This window comes from Nomascus leucogenys, chromosome 17 (assembly GCF_006542625.1).
Source record: "Nomascus leucogenys isolate Asia chromosome 17, Asia_NLE_v1, whole genome shotgun sequence".
NCBI classification, from domain to species: domain Eukaryota; kingdom Metazoa; phylum Chordata; class Mammalia; order Primates; family Hylobatidae; genus Nomascus; species Nomascus leucogenys.
In genome coordinates, this window is record NC_044397.1 from 50184256 (window position 1) to 50202081 (window position 17826).

Here is a 17826-nt window from a genome sequence, read left to right on the forward strand (position 1 = left end):
GCTCTTCACCCAGGCTGGAACACAGTGGTGCAGTACTAGCTCACTGCAGCCTCAAACCCCTTGACTCAAGCGATCCTCTCACCTCAGCCTCTGAGTCGCTAGGACTATAGGCATGTGCTACCACGTCTGGCTAATTTTAAAGATTTTTTTATAGAGACAGGATCTTACTATGAGCTCATAGGCAGACTTCTGAGCTCATAGGCAGACTTCTGTTTTTCACTTTAGTATGGAAAATGAAAAACACCTTCCAGAGAAGGTGGTTTCTGGTAATAACTGTATTTCTGAAAGAGACATATTGCCAGAATTTATTTTTTTAACCGTATAGTCAACCAGAAACTAGGAGGATTGTTTTTCAGGATAGGATTGAATAGAACTAATTTTAAATGATCAGCAGTTTACTGAAAGGAGAGAGAGGGAAAACCTCCACCCCAGAAGCACAAAGGTGGAGTTTCAAAAACTCTGGGCCAGGTGCAGTGGCTCACACCTGTAATCCCAACACTTTTGGGCCAAAGCAAGACGATCACCATGGCCAGGAGTTGGATACCAGCCTGGGCAACATAGTGAAACCTCATCTGTACAAAAAATTTTTTAAATTAGCTGGGCGTGGTGGTGTGCCCCTGTAGTTTTATTTATTTTATTTTATTTTTTTGAGACGGAGTCTCACTCTGTCACCCAGGCTGGAGTGCAGTGGCGCAATCTTGGCTCACTGCAAGCTCCGCCTCCCAGGTTCACGCCATTCTCCTGCTTCAGCCTCTCCGAGTAGCTGGGACTACAGGCGCCTGCCACCACGCCCGGCTAATTTTTTGTATTTTTAGTAGAGACGGGGTTTCACTGTGGTCTCGATCTCCTGACCTCGTGATCCGCCCGCCTCGGCCTCCCAAACTGCTGGGATTACAAGCGTGAGCCACCGTGCCCGGCCGCCCCTGTAGTTTTAGCTACTTGGGAGGCTGATGTGAAGGGATCACTTAAGCCAAGGAATTTGAGGCTGCAGTGAGCTATGATTGCATCGTTGCACTCCAGCCTGGGTGACACAGTGAGACCTTGTGTCAAAACAAACAAACAGAACAAAAAACTCCATAGTTACCAAAGTTCAGCAGTAATTTAAGAGCTTCTTGGCCCATCTTACCTCACCTCTTCACTTTAACTCTGGGTGCATCTGGGCTCCAAGGCAGCAGCTACTCAAGGGTTAAAATGGCAAGGAAATCAGCACTTTCTATCCCATTTGGTCTGCTAATATTAGTGATTTTAGTAAGCATTTGTAATGCTTTCTCCTGTGGTAGAAATACAAGTAAAATTTCCCTAGGTAAATCCTGTATGCCACCCTGAATGCAACTAGTTTGGGTTTATACAACTCAGAGAAGGTATTTTCTGGTGATAACTGTGTCTCTGAAGGAATGATTGATAGGGCAGCCATCTTCCCACCCTCAACGTCTCAGGCTCAGGCCTCGTCAAAGCAGTGATGGCCCCCTCCTTAGAACCCAGAGATGTTTGACTTCGCCTTGGGATGTGTTGACCAAATCAAAGTTGAAACATCATCAAAATGGGACCATACCTCTCAACACACAGGCAACTCCCTACCCGTCAGGGAAACCTTGTCAGGCCAGGAGGACAATTCTGACATCATGTGGATTACCAACTGAGGTTGACAGGAAAGAACCATGAGTTCATAGTCAGGTCTGTGAAGTTTTTGACTTGAAAGCAAGACAGATAAAATGGTCTAAAATCTTGTGTTTGGAAAGATGAAAGTTCTATTAAAAATGTTGTTTTCTCGCAGATGTACAATATTACAAATAATCGGGTTATGCCTAGACTTTCATTGTGGTGGTATCTTGGGTGTTTGCATATGACCAAACTCATCAGATTGTACACAGCTCTTTGTATGTCAAGTATACATCAGTAAAGCTGTTAAAACAAAATACACCTGCTCAGAAAAGCCAGAACAACACCCCCCACCCACCAGCTCACCCACCACATGTTCCTTCGCAGCACCAAGAAAAGAGTCACAGGCAAGAGGGCTCCAGATTTAGGTCCTTGGTTCTCAGCCCTGCCGTGTACTGAAATCTCCTGAGGAGATTTCAGTGTGTGTCCCAGCCAGCAGGCACGGGTGTTTTTAAAGCTGCTGGACAGTTCTGACATGAGCCCGTGCTGAGAGCCACTGCTTTCCACAGCTCCTCACAGGTGTGTCTTGAGGCTGCTGGAGTTCTGCCCGAGCCACCTCCTCCTGATTTGAGTTTTATCCACATGTATGGGCTGGGACTTCTGCTGCCTCATTCAAATGAGAGAGCTTTCCTGGGGTAGGATGGACTCCTAAAGGCAAAGCCGGGATATGACCCAGGAGGTTATGCCATATTAAGGCTGGAAATGCATAAGTGTATTAAGTAATGCTATAAAGAAGCTTGTGGGGCCAGGCACAGTGGCTCAAAGTGCTTGTGATCCCAGCAGTTTGAGAGGCTGAGGCGGGTGGATCACCTGAGTTTCGGAGTTCGAGACCAGCCTGACTAACACGGGTAAACCCTGTCTCTACTAAAAATACAAAAATTAGCCAGGCATGGTGGCGCATGCCTGTAATCCCAGCTACTTGGGAGGCTGAGGCAGGAGAATCGCTTGAACCTGGGAGGCGGAGGTTGCAGTGAACCAAGATCGCACCATTGAACTTCAGCCTGGGCAACAAGAGTGAAGCTCCATCTCAAAAAAAAAAGAAGCTTGTGGCTGGGTGCAGTGGCTCATGCATGTAATCCCAGCACTTTGGGAGGCGGAGACAGGCGGATCACCTGAGGTCAGGAGTTTGAGACCAGCCTGGCTAACATGGTGAAACCCCATTTCTACCAAAAATATAAAAAATTAGCTGGGCGTGGGGGCACACACCTGTAATCCCAGCTTTTCGGGAGACTGAGGCAGGAAAATCACTTGAACCCAAGAGGTGGAGGTTGCAGTGAGCCGAGATTGTGCCACTGCACTCCAGTCTGGGTCACAGGAGCAAAACTCTGTCTTAAAAAATGGTGATGAATAATACATTTTTGCGTAATAGACTTATCATTGGGAGAGATGAGTGTGAGGCAGTGATGTCATCTGAAAGGGAAGCGAGCTTGCAAGAGTTAGTGGGAGAATGTCCTGATTATCACAGATGACTTGTCTAGGAGGGAAGAGGCAGGAATGCCCAGGGCACCACTGTGCCCAGAGACAGCCCACCAGGCTGAGATTTTAGAAGGAACTGGGCGAGAGATGGGAGGTGGGCTTGTCAGGGCAGTCGCCAGAGCAGTGGGGACGTCTTGAAGGTGTCAGGAAATTATTAAAAGGGTGTTTTGTGCTCGATTGAAATTAATTTGGGTTTGCTTCTCTAAGGTCCCATTGGGTTGGTCTTTTATGGGACTGTGAGACCGGGACATCAGTGATCTGACACCGTGTCCTGGTTTCATAGAGACGTTTGATAGCATCTCTGCTGAGATCAGTAATGAATAGTCCAGTTAGGTGGATTTGTAACTGTTATAATAGCTGTATTTATAAAATTATGATTAGTAAAATCTCAACATAGAAGGAACGTCTCTAATGGAATTCACTATTGACTTTATCATCACTTTAGCATTGATTTGAATGAAAATAGGGAAGGCTTTCCATGTTGATCATATGTACAAGTTCCTTCCCTCCCTCCCTCCCTCCCTCCCTCCCTCCCTCCCTTCCTTCCTTTCTTCCTTTTTTCCGTCCTTCCCCCTCTCTCTTTCTAAATTAAGGTACAATTCACCTACCATAAAATGCACGTGCCCATTTTTTTAATCCCGATGCTGAAACTGATATGCTCTGTCTGAGTAGAGAGCATCTGGGTAAGTTGGGCTGAGCTCATGGGCTTTCACCTTTCCGTCTTCCCACCTCACCCTTCTTTTCTGTGCACTCCTAGAGTCCTTGCAGCTAAGCCAGGACTCACTTCGTGGTGCAACCTTCTTTCTTTCCCTTTGGTTCTTTCTGCAGGCAGACTTGCTGGACTTTGGGAAGGTCTCAGGTTTTGGATTTCAGCTTCAGGGCATGGAAAGATTCCTCTTCATTTTCAGGCCCCAGACTTGTCTCTCCCTGACCCAACTGTGGATTATTGGACGTGGCCATTCTAAGTCATGTGTGTGATCGTCGCAGAGAGGAGGAGCAGAGTTGGTTGGGTAGCCTTCAGCAGTCCTGGGTCCCAGCAAAACTTGACTCATATCCTTCATGTCAGTGACAGAAAACTGGAAGGAATAGTGAATGCCTTGAGTGACAGAATGAGGATCCAAAGGCTCTTGACAGGATAAAAGTAATGGGCCAGATTGCATAAGTTTACCCTTTTTATGGATAAGCATAAGGTCCTATATTTGGGTCCCAGACTGTACTGCATCCATACAGCATGGGAAGACAGAACTTACTGAGAAGAACTTGGAAGTTTTGATGGAAGGTTTATTAGGATTTGGCTGTGTCACAGTTGTTAAAAAGGTTAATCCTGCCTGAAGCTCCAGTAAGTGTGGAAATGAGAGTAAACTGGGATTCTTCCTAATAAAGAGAAACCATAATTTTGCCCAAGCTAGGCATTGTTTCCTGGAGAAGAGAAGGCTTGGGAAAATATGGGAGTCTCTTTGGACATTGGAAAGAAAGACTGGCTGTGTGAGTCATGAATCAGCCTAGCGGGGCCTGCCTTGGATTCAGCACAAGGAACAGTGCCCATGGTCATGGAAGGCACTTGCCCTGGGGCCTTGCCGCAGAGTGGCAGCGTCTGCCTGGGCAGGTTGGAGGGGAAAGTCAGTCACTGAATGGTCGGGTGGATTCCTTGATCCAGGTGAGGCACAGAGCTCTGCAGTCCTTACAAGGAGATTTGCTGGGGCACTGGGTGGCTAAGGACTGAGCCCTCCTCTGCTTGCCCAGAGGCTCACGTATCCTTTGGAGTTTTCTACTGAAACTTTATAGGGCTCTGTGTTTAGTTTCTCTGGAGAGTCCAATTTCTCATAGGTAGCTAATCAAAGGCCAGTGATAAGCCTAAATGTAGTTCCTGCTTCTAACTCGGGAAGCCTCCTTCAAGTATGTGCTGCGGGCTCAGCTCTGTGGAGAATGCAGGTGATAATGAGTAGTGTGAAAAGCAGGGTTAGCTGGCAGGGGCAGTGTGATTGAGGAGAACAGACTAGCTGTCAAATTGAGAGACTGGGACTGGATGGGAGAAAGGAGCTGTTGCACCAGCAAGTGCTTAGTGAAGAGAAAGTTTTGCTGAGGGTAAATCCTGCAGGCAGGAGAAAGGATTGGATTCTCAAACTCCCCAAAAAAGTTACAATCCCCACCAACTCTATCTCCAGACCCGCACCCTGAATATTTTGCTCAGACTTCAGCTGCTCCACCAGATGCAGAGATGATTTTCTATAAATCCTTTTAAATACAGTTACCGCTAAAGTGGTGCTTAAGTTCAGGCTGCCGTAACAGCAATACCAGAGGTTGTGGGGCTTAAACAATGTGTGTTTATTTCTCACAGCTCTGGAGGCTAGAAGTCCAAGATCAAGGTGCCGTCAGCTCTGGTGTCTGGTGAGGGCTCTGTCCGTGGTTCGTAGGCACTGTCTTGTTCCATCCTCACGTGGTGGGGAGCAGAGCAAGCAGCAAGCCCTCTTCGTGGCTCTTCTTACAGAGACCCCAACCCTGTCACGAGGGCTTCACCTTGGTAACCGGATCACCTTCCAAAAGCCCTACCTTTTAACACCATCCCATTGCGGGGTAGCCTTTCAACACACCAGTCTCGGGGAGACACTTTCCATCCATAGCAACAACACATGGAAAGGTTTACAGACTGACTTTTGGCTTTTTTCTTTTTTACATAGAAAGATTTTGTGACTTTACTAACACTGAACATTCCTTGACCTAGTATGTTATCCTTTCCTACTCTTGAGATTTATGTAACCCAAAGGCTAAGAATTAAATGTGTCCAGTGGCCATACCCTCTTTCCTCCTGTGCAGGACTAAGCATAACACATGCTTCCTTCTTAGGCTCCAAAAACTCCCACAGCGACCACCTGTTGTTTGCATTTTTTTGTTGCTCTGACACCTGTCTAAATCGTGGCCCGTAGACTCTCAGACATACATTTCCTTTTACATGATGAATCTCAGGGACTGCAGGTCCTATCATTGACTAGGGGAGAGAAGCCAGACACCCTGATTTTTATCTCTGTAATATACCTAATTACCTGTCAGCAGCTGCTCAGAGTGGACTACCCATTCTCTGACCTCAGCAGAAATCTATATTTGTATCCAGGGGTACAGTAAGGAATACTGTAGGCAGTAAGTCCAGGGGCCCATGTCTGCTGCTATATGTGATCTTTTCATTCTTTTGAAGTATCATGTGTATTTCAGAGTCTCAGGACTATAATTAGATATGCAGTGGAGCGGATTTAGTTAAGAGTAATGTTTCTTCCTTTCTATGGGAAGTCTGACAGTTTATACATCTGGCACACAGAGAAGAACGAGATGAAAAACCCTTGCTGTTTTCTCCATCCTGATCTGTTCTGCAAAGGTGTAGTCTTGCGACGTCCTTGGGAGCAGCATTGCCATTCTGAGGCTTAGGGCAGTAGGAGTATTTGACTTGATGCATCCATGATAGGCATCTTCAGTGTGCTCAACTGCCTGGTAATGTTTACTACTTTAATTAAGCTCAGTGTTGCAGTGAATGTCTCTTTGTAATTGCAGCTCTTTGAAACATCAGCAGGTGTGTGTGCTTAGGGCCCCAATTTACCAGCAGCTTCAAAAGGAAGAAAGCAGCAGAGAGAAAAGGGGTAACAGTGTCAGCACCTGGGTAATTGTGTGCTCCTTCGAGTAGCTGGGGCCTGCCAGCATCCACAATGGGAGCCGGGCCAGGGCCACAGATGAGCCGCAAGAATACAGAGAGTGAATGGGTCTTCAGCTCATGGAAGGAGCATAAAGGGTTCCTGTGTTTTGAGAGATGAAAGAGATAATCCACACTTACTGGAGCTTCAGGCAGGATTAACCTTTTTAACAACTGTGACACAGCCAAATCCTAATAAACCTTCCATCAAAACTTCCAAGTTCTTCTACAGCGTCCTTTTGACAGCGTGTATTTGCTGCTGGTGTTCCAAATTTGGATTCTGAAAAGTGAGCTAGAGCACATAGATGTTGTATCTTGCCAACAAAGAGGAACTTGTAATCCGTTATACTCCAAATATTCTAGGACGGATATGTTCTCAGGCTGAGGGGTGTATGTGTGTTAATTCTGGAAGAGGGCTCTACATATGTCTGAAAGCTGGTAGTCTGCTCTCTCCAGCATGGGAAATAGAATGCCATAGGGCTTAGGTTTCCAGGCAGCAAATGCTTCCTTACAAGTGTAAAGCTGAAAGGGAAGCATTTTAGCAAATTCAGCTCACGAAAAATGATTCAGTCACTAAATTTATTACTGTATACCTGTTTTCCTCTTTTATATCAAGTGCATGGCTGCCAGCATTGGAGGGACCCAAGTATTAATACCTCTTAAGCATTGGCTATGCTCGGAGCTGGAGCACGGACTATATGAGCTGTTACAGTCGGGAGTAAAACCCGAGAGGGAGAGACACAGGAGCATCATGGTGGCAGAGGGTGGCGGAGCAATGGGAGGGAACTAGCAGGAGCTCAGAGGATCATGGCCAGTTCCCCCTAAGCTGCAGGTGTCTGTCATCTCTGTTCCGCACCTCCCTCCGTCCCCTCCCTCACCATCAGCACGTGCAGAGGAGGCTGTTCATGGCTAGGCAGTGAGCTGAGTGTCCAGTTTGAGAGGGTCTTCATGAGAGTTGTATCTTCTAGAATTTGATCCCTTGAGGACAATATGTAGTAGAATTAGGCATAATGGCAAGAGCCATTTGACTAAAGCCAGTGCCACCTAGACAGAAGACAAGGACCGAAAGACCTTAGCCCAGCACTGTTAACAGCAGAAAGTGACCTTACAGTCAGGGAGACCTGAACCTGAGGGCCACCCAGAATCTCCCACGAGGATGAATGGAGCCAGTCCTGGACACACCAGAAGCTTGAGCCTGTCTACTTTTAACTTGGGGCTTCCCTGGCCGCAGCTATGAAGAAGTGTGCCTTATGTCACAGCGTGGCACACCTAGATTTTTGTGCATGTGTGTGGATGTCTGCTGAAAACAGCTAATGTTGTGGGGGCATCCGCCATTCACTACAAATCGACACTGTCCTTTCACCTGATATCGCATCTTACTTTATTATTTGTCTCTATGATTAAGTTATCTGCTAACTGTAGCGCATTGCTGACATCAAATGATACAGGCTTTTCCGGAAATCTTTCTGGTCAATATGCAGTTCCTAGCTGAACAAAGAACATGCAAGCACTATTAAAGAGTGGTTGCTGAGTTCCTGTCTGTGGGTCCTGTCTCAGGGACCTCCTGTCATTTGCCCAAGGGTCTGTTTTTTTTTCACATTGTCTCTGTTACCATGGTCTTTGAAATTTCCACGGCAGGTTATAAAAGCAGGGCCAAAGAACAACAGGAAAATCAAGTGGGGATAGAGAAGGTGACCCTTGGCCGGGCGCGGTGGCTCACGCTTGTAATCCCAGCACTTTGGGAGGCCGAGGCGGGCGGATCACGAGGTCAGGAGATCGAGACCACAGTGAAACCCCGTCTCTACTAAAAATGCAAAAAAATTAGCCGGGCGTGGTGGCGGGCGCCTGTAGTCCCAGCTACTTGGAGAGGCTGAGGCAGGAGAATGGCGTGAACCCGGGAGGCGGAGCTTGCAGTGAGCCGAGATTGCGCCACTGCACTCCAGCCTGGGCAACAGAGCGAGACTCTGTCTCAAAAAAAAAAAAAAAAAAAAAAAAAAAAAAAAAGAAGGTGACCCTTTGGTGGTGAAAGGCTCCATGTTACTGGAGAGGCAGCATCTGTGCAAAATGCTTTCCTGAAATGCTGGCCAAGTCCACTCTTCGCTTCTGCAGACAGTGACCTGAGCTGGAGGTGCAACATCTCTGATGTCTTGCTTCTAAGCTTATGTCAAACATGGCACTAATAATACTTTATCTTGTATGTAGATGTTTTGAAAATTAACAAGACTTTTGTGAAGCACTTAGCTTGGTGTAAGGTAAGAAGTGCTCATAACCTGTAAGCTGTGTTCTTCTTGACTCTGTGGCTGTGTAGTAAATCACGATAAACGTAGCAGACTGAAACAGCACCCCCTTATTACTGCACAGCTCTGTAGATCTCAAGTCTGGGAAAGCACATTTGGGTTCTGGGCTCAGGGCCACCTCATGAGACTGAGATTAAACAGTGGGCTGGACTGCATTCTCACCTGGAGCTTGGAGTCCTCCGAATTGATTTGGGTTGTTGGCAGAATTCAGTTTCTTGTGGTTGTAGGATTGAGGTCCTGCTGGGATTGCTCTTGGTGCCTGCAGACCACACTCAGTCCTGGCCACATGGCCCTCTCACGTGGCTGCTATTAATACTATTTCAAAGCCAGCAGGAGAATCTCCAGTCTGCAAGGGCAGAGACTTAGATAACACACCATCTCATTGAATGTTCTGTGATTGCGAGAGCGGCCATCCGGTATTCACAGGGTCCTGCCCACTGAAGAGGAGGGGATTATGCAGGGTGTGTTCTCTGAGGGGTGCAATTCTTTGGGCCATGGTTGCGTTCTGCCTTCCACACTCCCAAACTCACCATGAACCTCACTGGAGTACTGAGGACGCCTGTCTTTGCACACTCGTGAGAGGAAACGGTCCCACCTCTTTTAGTTTACAGTTAATTGGCTGAACTCCATCCACCCTAAAAGCAAGAAGTCCTTCCTCTCCCTCGACTGCTGCCTTCTCTTCCACACACACAGGCACACACACATTGATCAACCAACACCAGTGAGATTCTAGGGGAAGGCCTAGGAGAATTGCAGAACGTACTGTTTGTGCAGGGCTCTGGCCTGCAGAAACAGCCAGACCAGGTGTCTCACTCCCCCTCACACCCTGTGCTCCTGCACTCATCTCCAGCATGCAGCCGTGGAACCAGGGGCACCAGCATTCCCCCCATCCCGAGCCCTGAGACCCCGTGCCAGCTTCCCTCATTGGCAGACTGGATTCCTGTGTGCTGTCTGTTCAGACGTCACCTCCTGCACACATTCTCCCTGAGCACCCTGCTTCCTTGTGCTCTCAACCTGCCAGTGCCGGCTCCATTTTTCACCACGGAAGAACTTATTACTATCTATCACAGTTTATGTTTTCTTGTTTACTATTTTCTCCCCCTTCTAGAGAGAAAGCTCCTCCCCAGCAGGGGTTTCCTCTGGGTTTTCCCTGCTCCACCCTCAGGAAAGCACAGAGCAGGCTCCTAGTAGCCCTTTGGTGGATGCATGGAGTGTCAGGAGTGGAAGTGGCATGATCTTGGCTCACTACAACCTCTGCCTCCTGAGTTCAAGCAGTTCTTCTGCCTCAGCTCCCTGAGTAGCCGGGACTACAGGTGCACACACTATGCCCAGCTAATTTTTGTATTTTTAGTAGAGACAGGGTTTCACCATGTTGGCCAGGCTGGTCTCGAACTCCTGACCTCAAGTGGTCCACCCGCCTCGGCCTCCCAAAGTGCTGAGATTACAGGTGTGAGCCACTGCACCCAGCCAGGACCAGCAGCATTCTTGAGCACTCATTTAGGTAACTCTCAGTGGGAGCCAGTGGGAGCATTTCATGGAAATCACAACACTTTGGGTACTGGGTAGGAATTCATGTTCATGGGCCAGGGGAAGACTGTACATGAATGCTGCCATATTGTCTGTGGAATGGCGTGGGGGTGGAGTGGGGAGGGAGTGTCTCTCAGCCCAGTTTGTCCTTGAAACAATAGAGGATTTAGCTGCCGTTGGGTGCGGGGCGTTTACAGAGAGGCAGCACCACCTCCAGGAGCTTTGGGCCTACTGGGTGCACAACCAGGGAAGAGCAGCTTTGGAGCTTGGGTCTGCTGAGTTCCAGGCTCACTTCGCATCTTAACTAGTTTTCTACACATACTTCTACATAAAACAAGCCTGTTTGTACTGCAATCATCTACACATTCAGTGTCCAAGACCTTAGACTGAATTGTATATTTCTCCCAGGTACTTTTTTTTTTAAAGGAAAAAAACTGGCAGGAACCTAGATCACAATTAGGTAATGGTTTAATATTGTAGAGAAGTGGCCCTCCCCACATCCCTGCCAATCCATTGCCGCTTGGGCTCGAAACGCTCTAGTGAAAACTTCTCTGTATAATGGAAGGGTTTGCGCTTTCATGGCATCTTCTCTCTTCAAGGAGGACATGGAGTTGGGGCAGGGCAGGGATGTCGAGGGCACCAAGTGCCTCACCTGAGACCTGAGCAAGGGCCCATGCTCAGGCGGCTCTCTGGAACAGCTTCTGAGCACACCCCCGAGAGCTGTGCCCTGCCAGGGGCCTGGAAACCTGAGACATGTTGGGGGATGAGGGGAGGGAGGCAGCGTGAGCAGTAATAGTGCCATCAGCACTTTATATGGCGATAAAGGCCTTAAAACTTAAATGAACAGTAATAGTGCCATCAGCACTTTATATGGTGATAAAGGCCTTAAAACTTAAATCAGTGCTGTGCAGGGCCCCTGCGGTTCCACCCATTTTGCTGATGGAGAAACTGAGACTCACCAGAAGTCCCCACAACTAGTAAGTGGTAGGACCAGGACCACACCTGCAATTTATCTAACTCCACAGCCTCTGCTTTTAGCCTCAGTGGATGTGGTGGCGTATTTCCATCTTTTCCCCATAGTCGGGGACTGAAGACAGCAGAGATGAGCACCACATGGGTGCTGGGCTCCTGTGGAGCCTCCTCTCAGCAGCATTCCTGGTAGGCTTAATGTCTGTCTTTGGTTGTGCCACCTGCCGGAAGGAATCCATTGGATTTGGCACACAGGATGCTTGTTAAATGCAGGGCTTTGCATCACACTGACTGTGCCCACCTCAGCACCTTGCTTTGGGCCACAGGCTGATGTCATTCTGCCCTGCTGGTTCTGTGAAATGCAGTGGAAGCAGTTCTGTCCTTTTTGCTCTTACTGATTTCTTCCTTCAAGAATGATTACATTGAAGCCCAGCCTGGGCTGCATGGCTGGTCCGGTGGCTGCTTCCAATTCAGTGCTGACCAGCCTGTGCCTCTCTCCACAGATGCCGCTCCTACGAGGACTGCTGTGGCTCCAGGTGCTGTGTGCGGGCCCTCTCTATACAGAGGCTGTGGTACTTCTGGTAGGTCACAACTCCTCCTTGTTCCCCACCCCGAGAGCTCTGCCCCAACGTCAGTGTTGTCACAGCCTTGGGTGCGACACCTTCGCTTGGGTGGTGGCCTCAAGGACAGCCTTGGTCAGGAAAATGGGTATGTTTGGGTTGGCTTCATGACCAGCAGTTGTGGGAAGCCTGTTTTTGTTTTGACGGATTTTGGAGTGGGAAGAAGAGCTCTGCTTCTGGTAAGGTGGCTGGACAAGAGCCTCATCCTTCAGCAGCTCCTCAACCAGTTTCTGAAATGGAGCCAAGGCTGATTGTCTTGAAGAATCAGAAAATCACCCAACCGAGACTGGCAGGCGATCAAGTTTTCATTGCCTGGACTCTTCCCCGTCCATCTTGTGTTGGCTGACTCTTCGCTTTCAAGATAGAAGCCTGCACCCATGTGCCTCCTCCAGCTCCTCTGGGGCGCATACAGAGCAGTCCAAAATCTGCTCCTTGAGCAGGAACTGGTTTGATGCCTGCAGCATCCTGGAAGGGTGGGAGCGCATTCCATGGTGGGAGCCTCCTGTGGGCGGGAGCCTCAGGACGCCTGCTGGAGTGCCCCGAGCATCTGTTAGACTCTGGAGATGACAGGTATTGCTTCAGATGAGAGGGTGGCAGAGCACGTGTGGGAAAGGATTTATAAACCAAAGCAGCATTTCTTGTACCCGCCTGCTCCTCTTCTCCCATGCAGTGGTGATGCCCTTCAGTAAACTTCAAAAAAGTTTAGAGTTTGCTCTCTGCATGATGCAAGCTTTTTTATGATGTTAAGATTTTGACTTTACTGACCTTTTGAGGCTTAAGACCTTACTGAGCATGTGACAGCAGCCACCTGAATTTTTGTGCGGTTTTATCTTTCTCCCTTAACACCTGTGCCCAGGGTTTGATTAGGGAAGCCTATAGGGAGTGGGGACTCCACGTGTTAGGTGACCAGGATGTTCTTTAATAGTGATGCCTTCTTTCATCATCACCTCACCACCTCCTTGGCCTCGCCTGACCTTACAGCTGCTGGCCAGGCCTCCCTTAGGACCAGCCTGGTAAGCCCCACCTAGGTGTACCCCCCTAACAAGGGAACTGGTGTCAAGTCCCCACACTGCAGAGGTGCCATTGCCTAAAACTCTGTAACAGAAGAAGAATTGTTGTAGCCTAAGACTGTTCAAAAGTTAATGGCTCTGTGTGCATCTCCAGATGGAGGGGGCCAGTACCAGAGATGGGGGAGGGCCCAGTGTCGGGGACAAGGCCCAGCTTCAGGGCAGGCCTTGCCTCCGGAGTCTCCTCCCGGGACCTTGGGGTGGAAGGAGGCGGACTCTCTGGAGTGTGAAACCCTGAACTGTGAACAGGCTTGTAAGGATGTTGGGTTGGTCTAAAGCACTAGATAAATGATGATGAGGGCGTGAGAATGCTTGTAAAAAATGAAAAAGCTTATCAGTGTTCAGGCATTGTATGATTAAAAAGAAGAGAAGTTTGAGAAAGTCCAGCTGAACTGTTAGGGCCTGGCAGCTTCTGTGGGGCTGCCCAGAAGCTGTAGCTGCACTGGCAGCCAGGTGCTTCCTAGCTGCTGGCCAGGGTCACCTAGTTAGAGGCAGGGCACCTTGGTGAGGCAGCACACGACGACTTGGTGGGCCCCATTTGGAGAAGCTCCCACAAATCCCATTGCACAAGGTCAGGCTATTGCAAGATCTGAGTGCCAGATGCCAGAAGATGGGGCTGAGTCATTAACGTTGAGATTCCGACACAGAGTTCTGAGCTGACGATGTAGCCAGGGAGCACCTGGGAGTGTGAGCTTACAGTGCCTCACCCGAAATACAAAGGGCACCTGGGTTCCACCCCATGCATTTTCTCTCTTAGTCTACATTGGGTCTGACATGCATCAGGCATTGTGCTGGGGTTTTATGGAGAGGGCTTTAGGCAGGCAGACTCCTGAAGAAGATGATGTCTAAGCAGGTAATGAGCTGTGGATACTTTCAAGCCACAGCACAGAACTTCTAAAGCCAGAAAAGTTGGAGAAAGCTACAAAGCTTTTGACTGGGTCTTCAGAGAGGGCGTTTGGGGCAGAGGGACAGCACCTTGCAGGGCTGGAGCGTAAGAAGAGTGGATGTGTTAAAAGGTGATGGGAAGCTTCTGTGGTGAGGATGGGCATTTGGTGGACAGGAGTGGGGCAGGATGGGAGGGAGGGGCTGCTCTGCCGCCTGGGCCCCACAACGTTTGAAGGTGTCTCCTGACCATAAAACAAAGGTTTTGAAGGAGAATGCCTTCAGAGTTCCCGCCAACTCTAAGATCTTGAGGATCTTTTCACCAAGGAGGTCTGGATGGAATCATCAAGAGTAGAGAAGGTGGACTGATGGCACCCTTGAGTGGACTCAGAAAGCACAATGGGCCCGAGTGAGAACTGACCTAGGTGGCACTGCGGGTGAGTCCACAGCAGGGTCCCATGCGGAGTCCTGAGTGGGGTCTGGGCAGGGCTTGCACAGTAGCTGCACCAGTCCTTGGGACTGCAGAATTGAGAACTGCTATACTCGGGGCTGGGGGGTCGGGGGAGGAATCAAAAAACAAATTGGATTAAAGTAACCAGGTAACTTCTAATGTTAAAAAAAAGGCACAAACTTTCCTCTCTTAATCCCTTTGAAAGCTTCCAAAACCTGTTGAGCAACCAAAGAGGACATCTAGGGAACAGCCAGCCCGTACCCCCAGCACTGCAAGAACTGCCTTTCTTACTACTACTCCTTTCTCCCAGCCAACACCCTGCTTCGTCTCTTTCCTTGTTTTTAGAAGCGCTTTCTCCTGCCCCTTTGTTAATTTCTCTCTTTTAAAATAAGTTCTTGGCCTAGCACAGTGGTGCACTTTGGGAGGCCAAGGTGGGAGGATCACTGAAGCCAGGAATTTGAGATCACTGGGCAACATAGTGAGACCCCGTCTCTACCACAAATTATTTTAAATAAACTTTTAAAATAAACATAAATGAACAGAATAAGTTATCAGACTACGATTTCAGTAAGGGATGAGGTGGATCCCGTGTAACTCCATTCCAGCCTCGCCTTATGCTTGCTCACCATTAGTCTTAGGTGGGAGCTGCAATGTCACTTCCTTTTGTCTAGAAAAACAAAATGTTCTTACTACTGTTGGCAGTGGAACCGACATTTTAGCTTATTTTTTAGACAAGACTAAGATCCCAGGTGCCTTCTGCATTTTTCAATCTAAGGAGCCTGGTCTCTTGGAAGTGGCGAGTGGCTCTGAGACAGTAAACCCTGTATACATCCAGCCTCTCTGTGCTTTGTATATTTCTACCCAGATACTAGCAGCAGGACTCAGTGCTGAGTGTAAGACTGCCACCGAGCCCACCTGAGGGAAATCAGTTTTAGGAGAGAAAGCTGTTCCCTTTGGGAACTTAGCGAGTATTCTTGATGCCGAGCACATTAAGCCTTACATTGCCACACTCCTGAACGGTTTGGGTCTCCTGGCTCCCCATGGCTGCTCCTTCCGCCCGTCATGGGGACTGAGCCCCCAGGCCTCCTGCTCCAAGCTTCTCCAGCCCCAGTACCTGCGCTGTGTTCTTTCCACCCAGAATGCCACTTCTTCCCCTTCAGCTTGTCTCTTCTCGTTCTCCAGAGCCCAGCCCAGCTGTCACTGAAAGAAATGCAGTGTTCCCAGTCTTGCTCACCACCACAGATACCCTTGTTCAAACCTCTCGGTGCACTGAATTATGCACTTAAAAATGATTAAAATAGTAAATTATGTATATTTTACTCACACACACACACACAGAATTCTTCTTGCATCACTCATTTTTTCTTTTTTAGCACTTATCAGGTTGTAGATAAATAGTTGTATAGGTTGGTATCTGTCTCCTTCCTCTGTAAGCTCAGTGTTGGCCGGGGCGGGGAGGCCCTCACCTGTCTACTCACTGCCGTGATCAGTGTGGTGACAGGGCATAGCAGGCACCTGCAGATGACGTGCTGAATGAATAATGAATTAGATGGCAGATGACAAAGGCCGCAGTTTCCATCTTTCCTGAGTCATGAGTCATTCCTGTCTCGTGCCTCTGACTTTTCTCCCTGCTCAGCCTTCCAGGGTTATCCAGTAAATACTTTTGGACTGGCTGAAGGCCTTGACATCACATTAATATTCTCAAAGGCTTTATTGTACGCTCTTAAGCTTCTTTTATATGTGGACCGGTGCCACTGACTGCGACCCGCTCTGCTGCATGCCCATCCTCACAGGGCGGCAGGTGCCCTCACCGTGTGGTTGTCTGCATGGCTTCTGGACAGTTCCATGGGTCCCCTCATAATTTCAGTTGAGAGATGGGCAAGAGTTTGCCAGTTTGCCAGTTTTGTCTATTACTAGTTCTTCTCAAAGTGACTCTCCTCTTTTCCTAGAAACAAAAAGTATAGTGCAAATGAGGAATGGAAGGAAGCCATTCATGTGTTCATTCTGCAGTCATTTACTGAATGCTGATGAAGTGATAGTCAATGAGAATTCACAGATGGGTTGGACAAAGGTACTACCCTTAAAGCGTTCAGCTCTGCTTCTGTTATCGTTTGTATTTTATTTCTATTGATAGATTGTATTTCTCTTGATTCTATTTTTATTGATTGTATTTCTGTTCCCGTAGTTTCTCTGTAATTAAGGTGTGCTCCAGGAAGGGTACTTCTGTTTCCTTGTGGGTGTTGATGTGATAATGGAGACATGGTCTGGAGGATAAATGTGCTCTGCCTTGGTGCTTTGACAGTGAAGAATGGAAAGCAGAGACAGACAGCAAGGCCAAGGCTGGAGCGGCCATGGCGTTCAGACAGGATTTAGACGGCATCTCCTGTTCTAACCAAAATGTCGAGCTGAGGTCAGAGCCGTGGACAGGGAAGTGACTGCATGAGCTTTTTTTTTTTTTTTTTACGATGCTTTTCAGTGTGGGTGGCCTCACCAGGGGCTGTCCCAGAGGCTGCAGGTCAAGCATCTACTTGTTGCTGTCCACTAGAGGAATGTCCCTGGGTAAAATGAGCCCAAGAGGACCAAGTCTGAGGTGCGAGCCTCATGGCTCTGCCCTTGCCTTCTGATCCGTGCATTTGGGAGTCATTGGTCCCAGACCCCCGAGGAGTGCGTGAGGCCTTTGAGCTGTAGGGCCAAGCCCTCAGGGCCCCCACCTGCGAGCACGACCCTCATGTCTGTACTCTCCTCAGGTTCCTTCTGATGATGGGCGTGCTCTTCTGCTGCGGAGCCGGCTTCTTCATCCGGAGGCGCATGTACCCCCCGCCGCTGATCGAGGAGCCAGCCTTCAATGTGTCCTACACCAGGCAGCCCCCAAATCCTGGCCCAGGTCAGCCAGCCCTGTCCGTGTCTCTTCTCCCCTCAGTGTGTGTCCTCTGCCAACATTTATAAAGGGTACTGCTGCAGAATGTGCCAGAAGAGAGAGAGCTCTGGTGTGTTATTCATTTTTTTAGTTCTGATGACCAGCTCCATTGTGCATTTGTGCAGATAACAAATGTAAGGTATATCGCATGCCCGTCACCTCATATTCTTACAGTTATCAGTGTGCCACATATGCACGTGATGTGATGCAGTTTGTATAAACGTATTATTTGCTCTCTGCCCTTTTCCTTAAACATTATTTCACATATAAATTTCTGTGTAGGAG

At 48.5% G+C, this 17826-nt stretch overlaps 1 protein-coding gene across 3 annotated transcripts in view; it reads left to right on the plus strand.

Moving 5' to 3' along the window:
• The window catches only part of VOPP1 (VOPP1 WW domain binding protein), a 102807-nt gene that overhangs the window by 64190 nt on the left and 20791 nt on the right, over positions 1–17826 (plus strand). For 2 of the 3 annotated variants that reach the window (XM_030797047.1, XM_003275018.3), the window contains exons 3-4: positions 12108–12185; positions 17372–17508. In XM_030797047.1, the coding sequence (XP_030652907.1) occupies positions 12108–12185; positions 17372–17508 (215 nt within the window). Of the gene's footprint in view, positions 1–12107; positions 12186–16824; positions 17035–17371; positions 17509–17826 lie in introns of those variants that run through there. The other variant, XM_030797048.1, reaches the window with a different exon arrangement.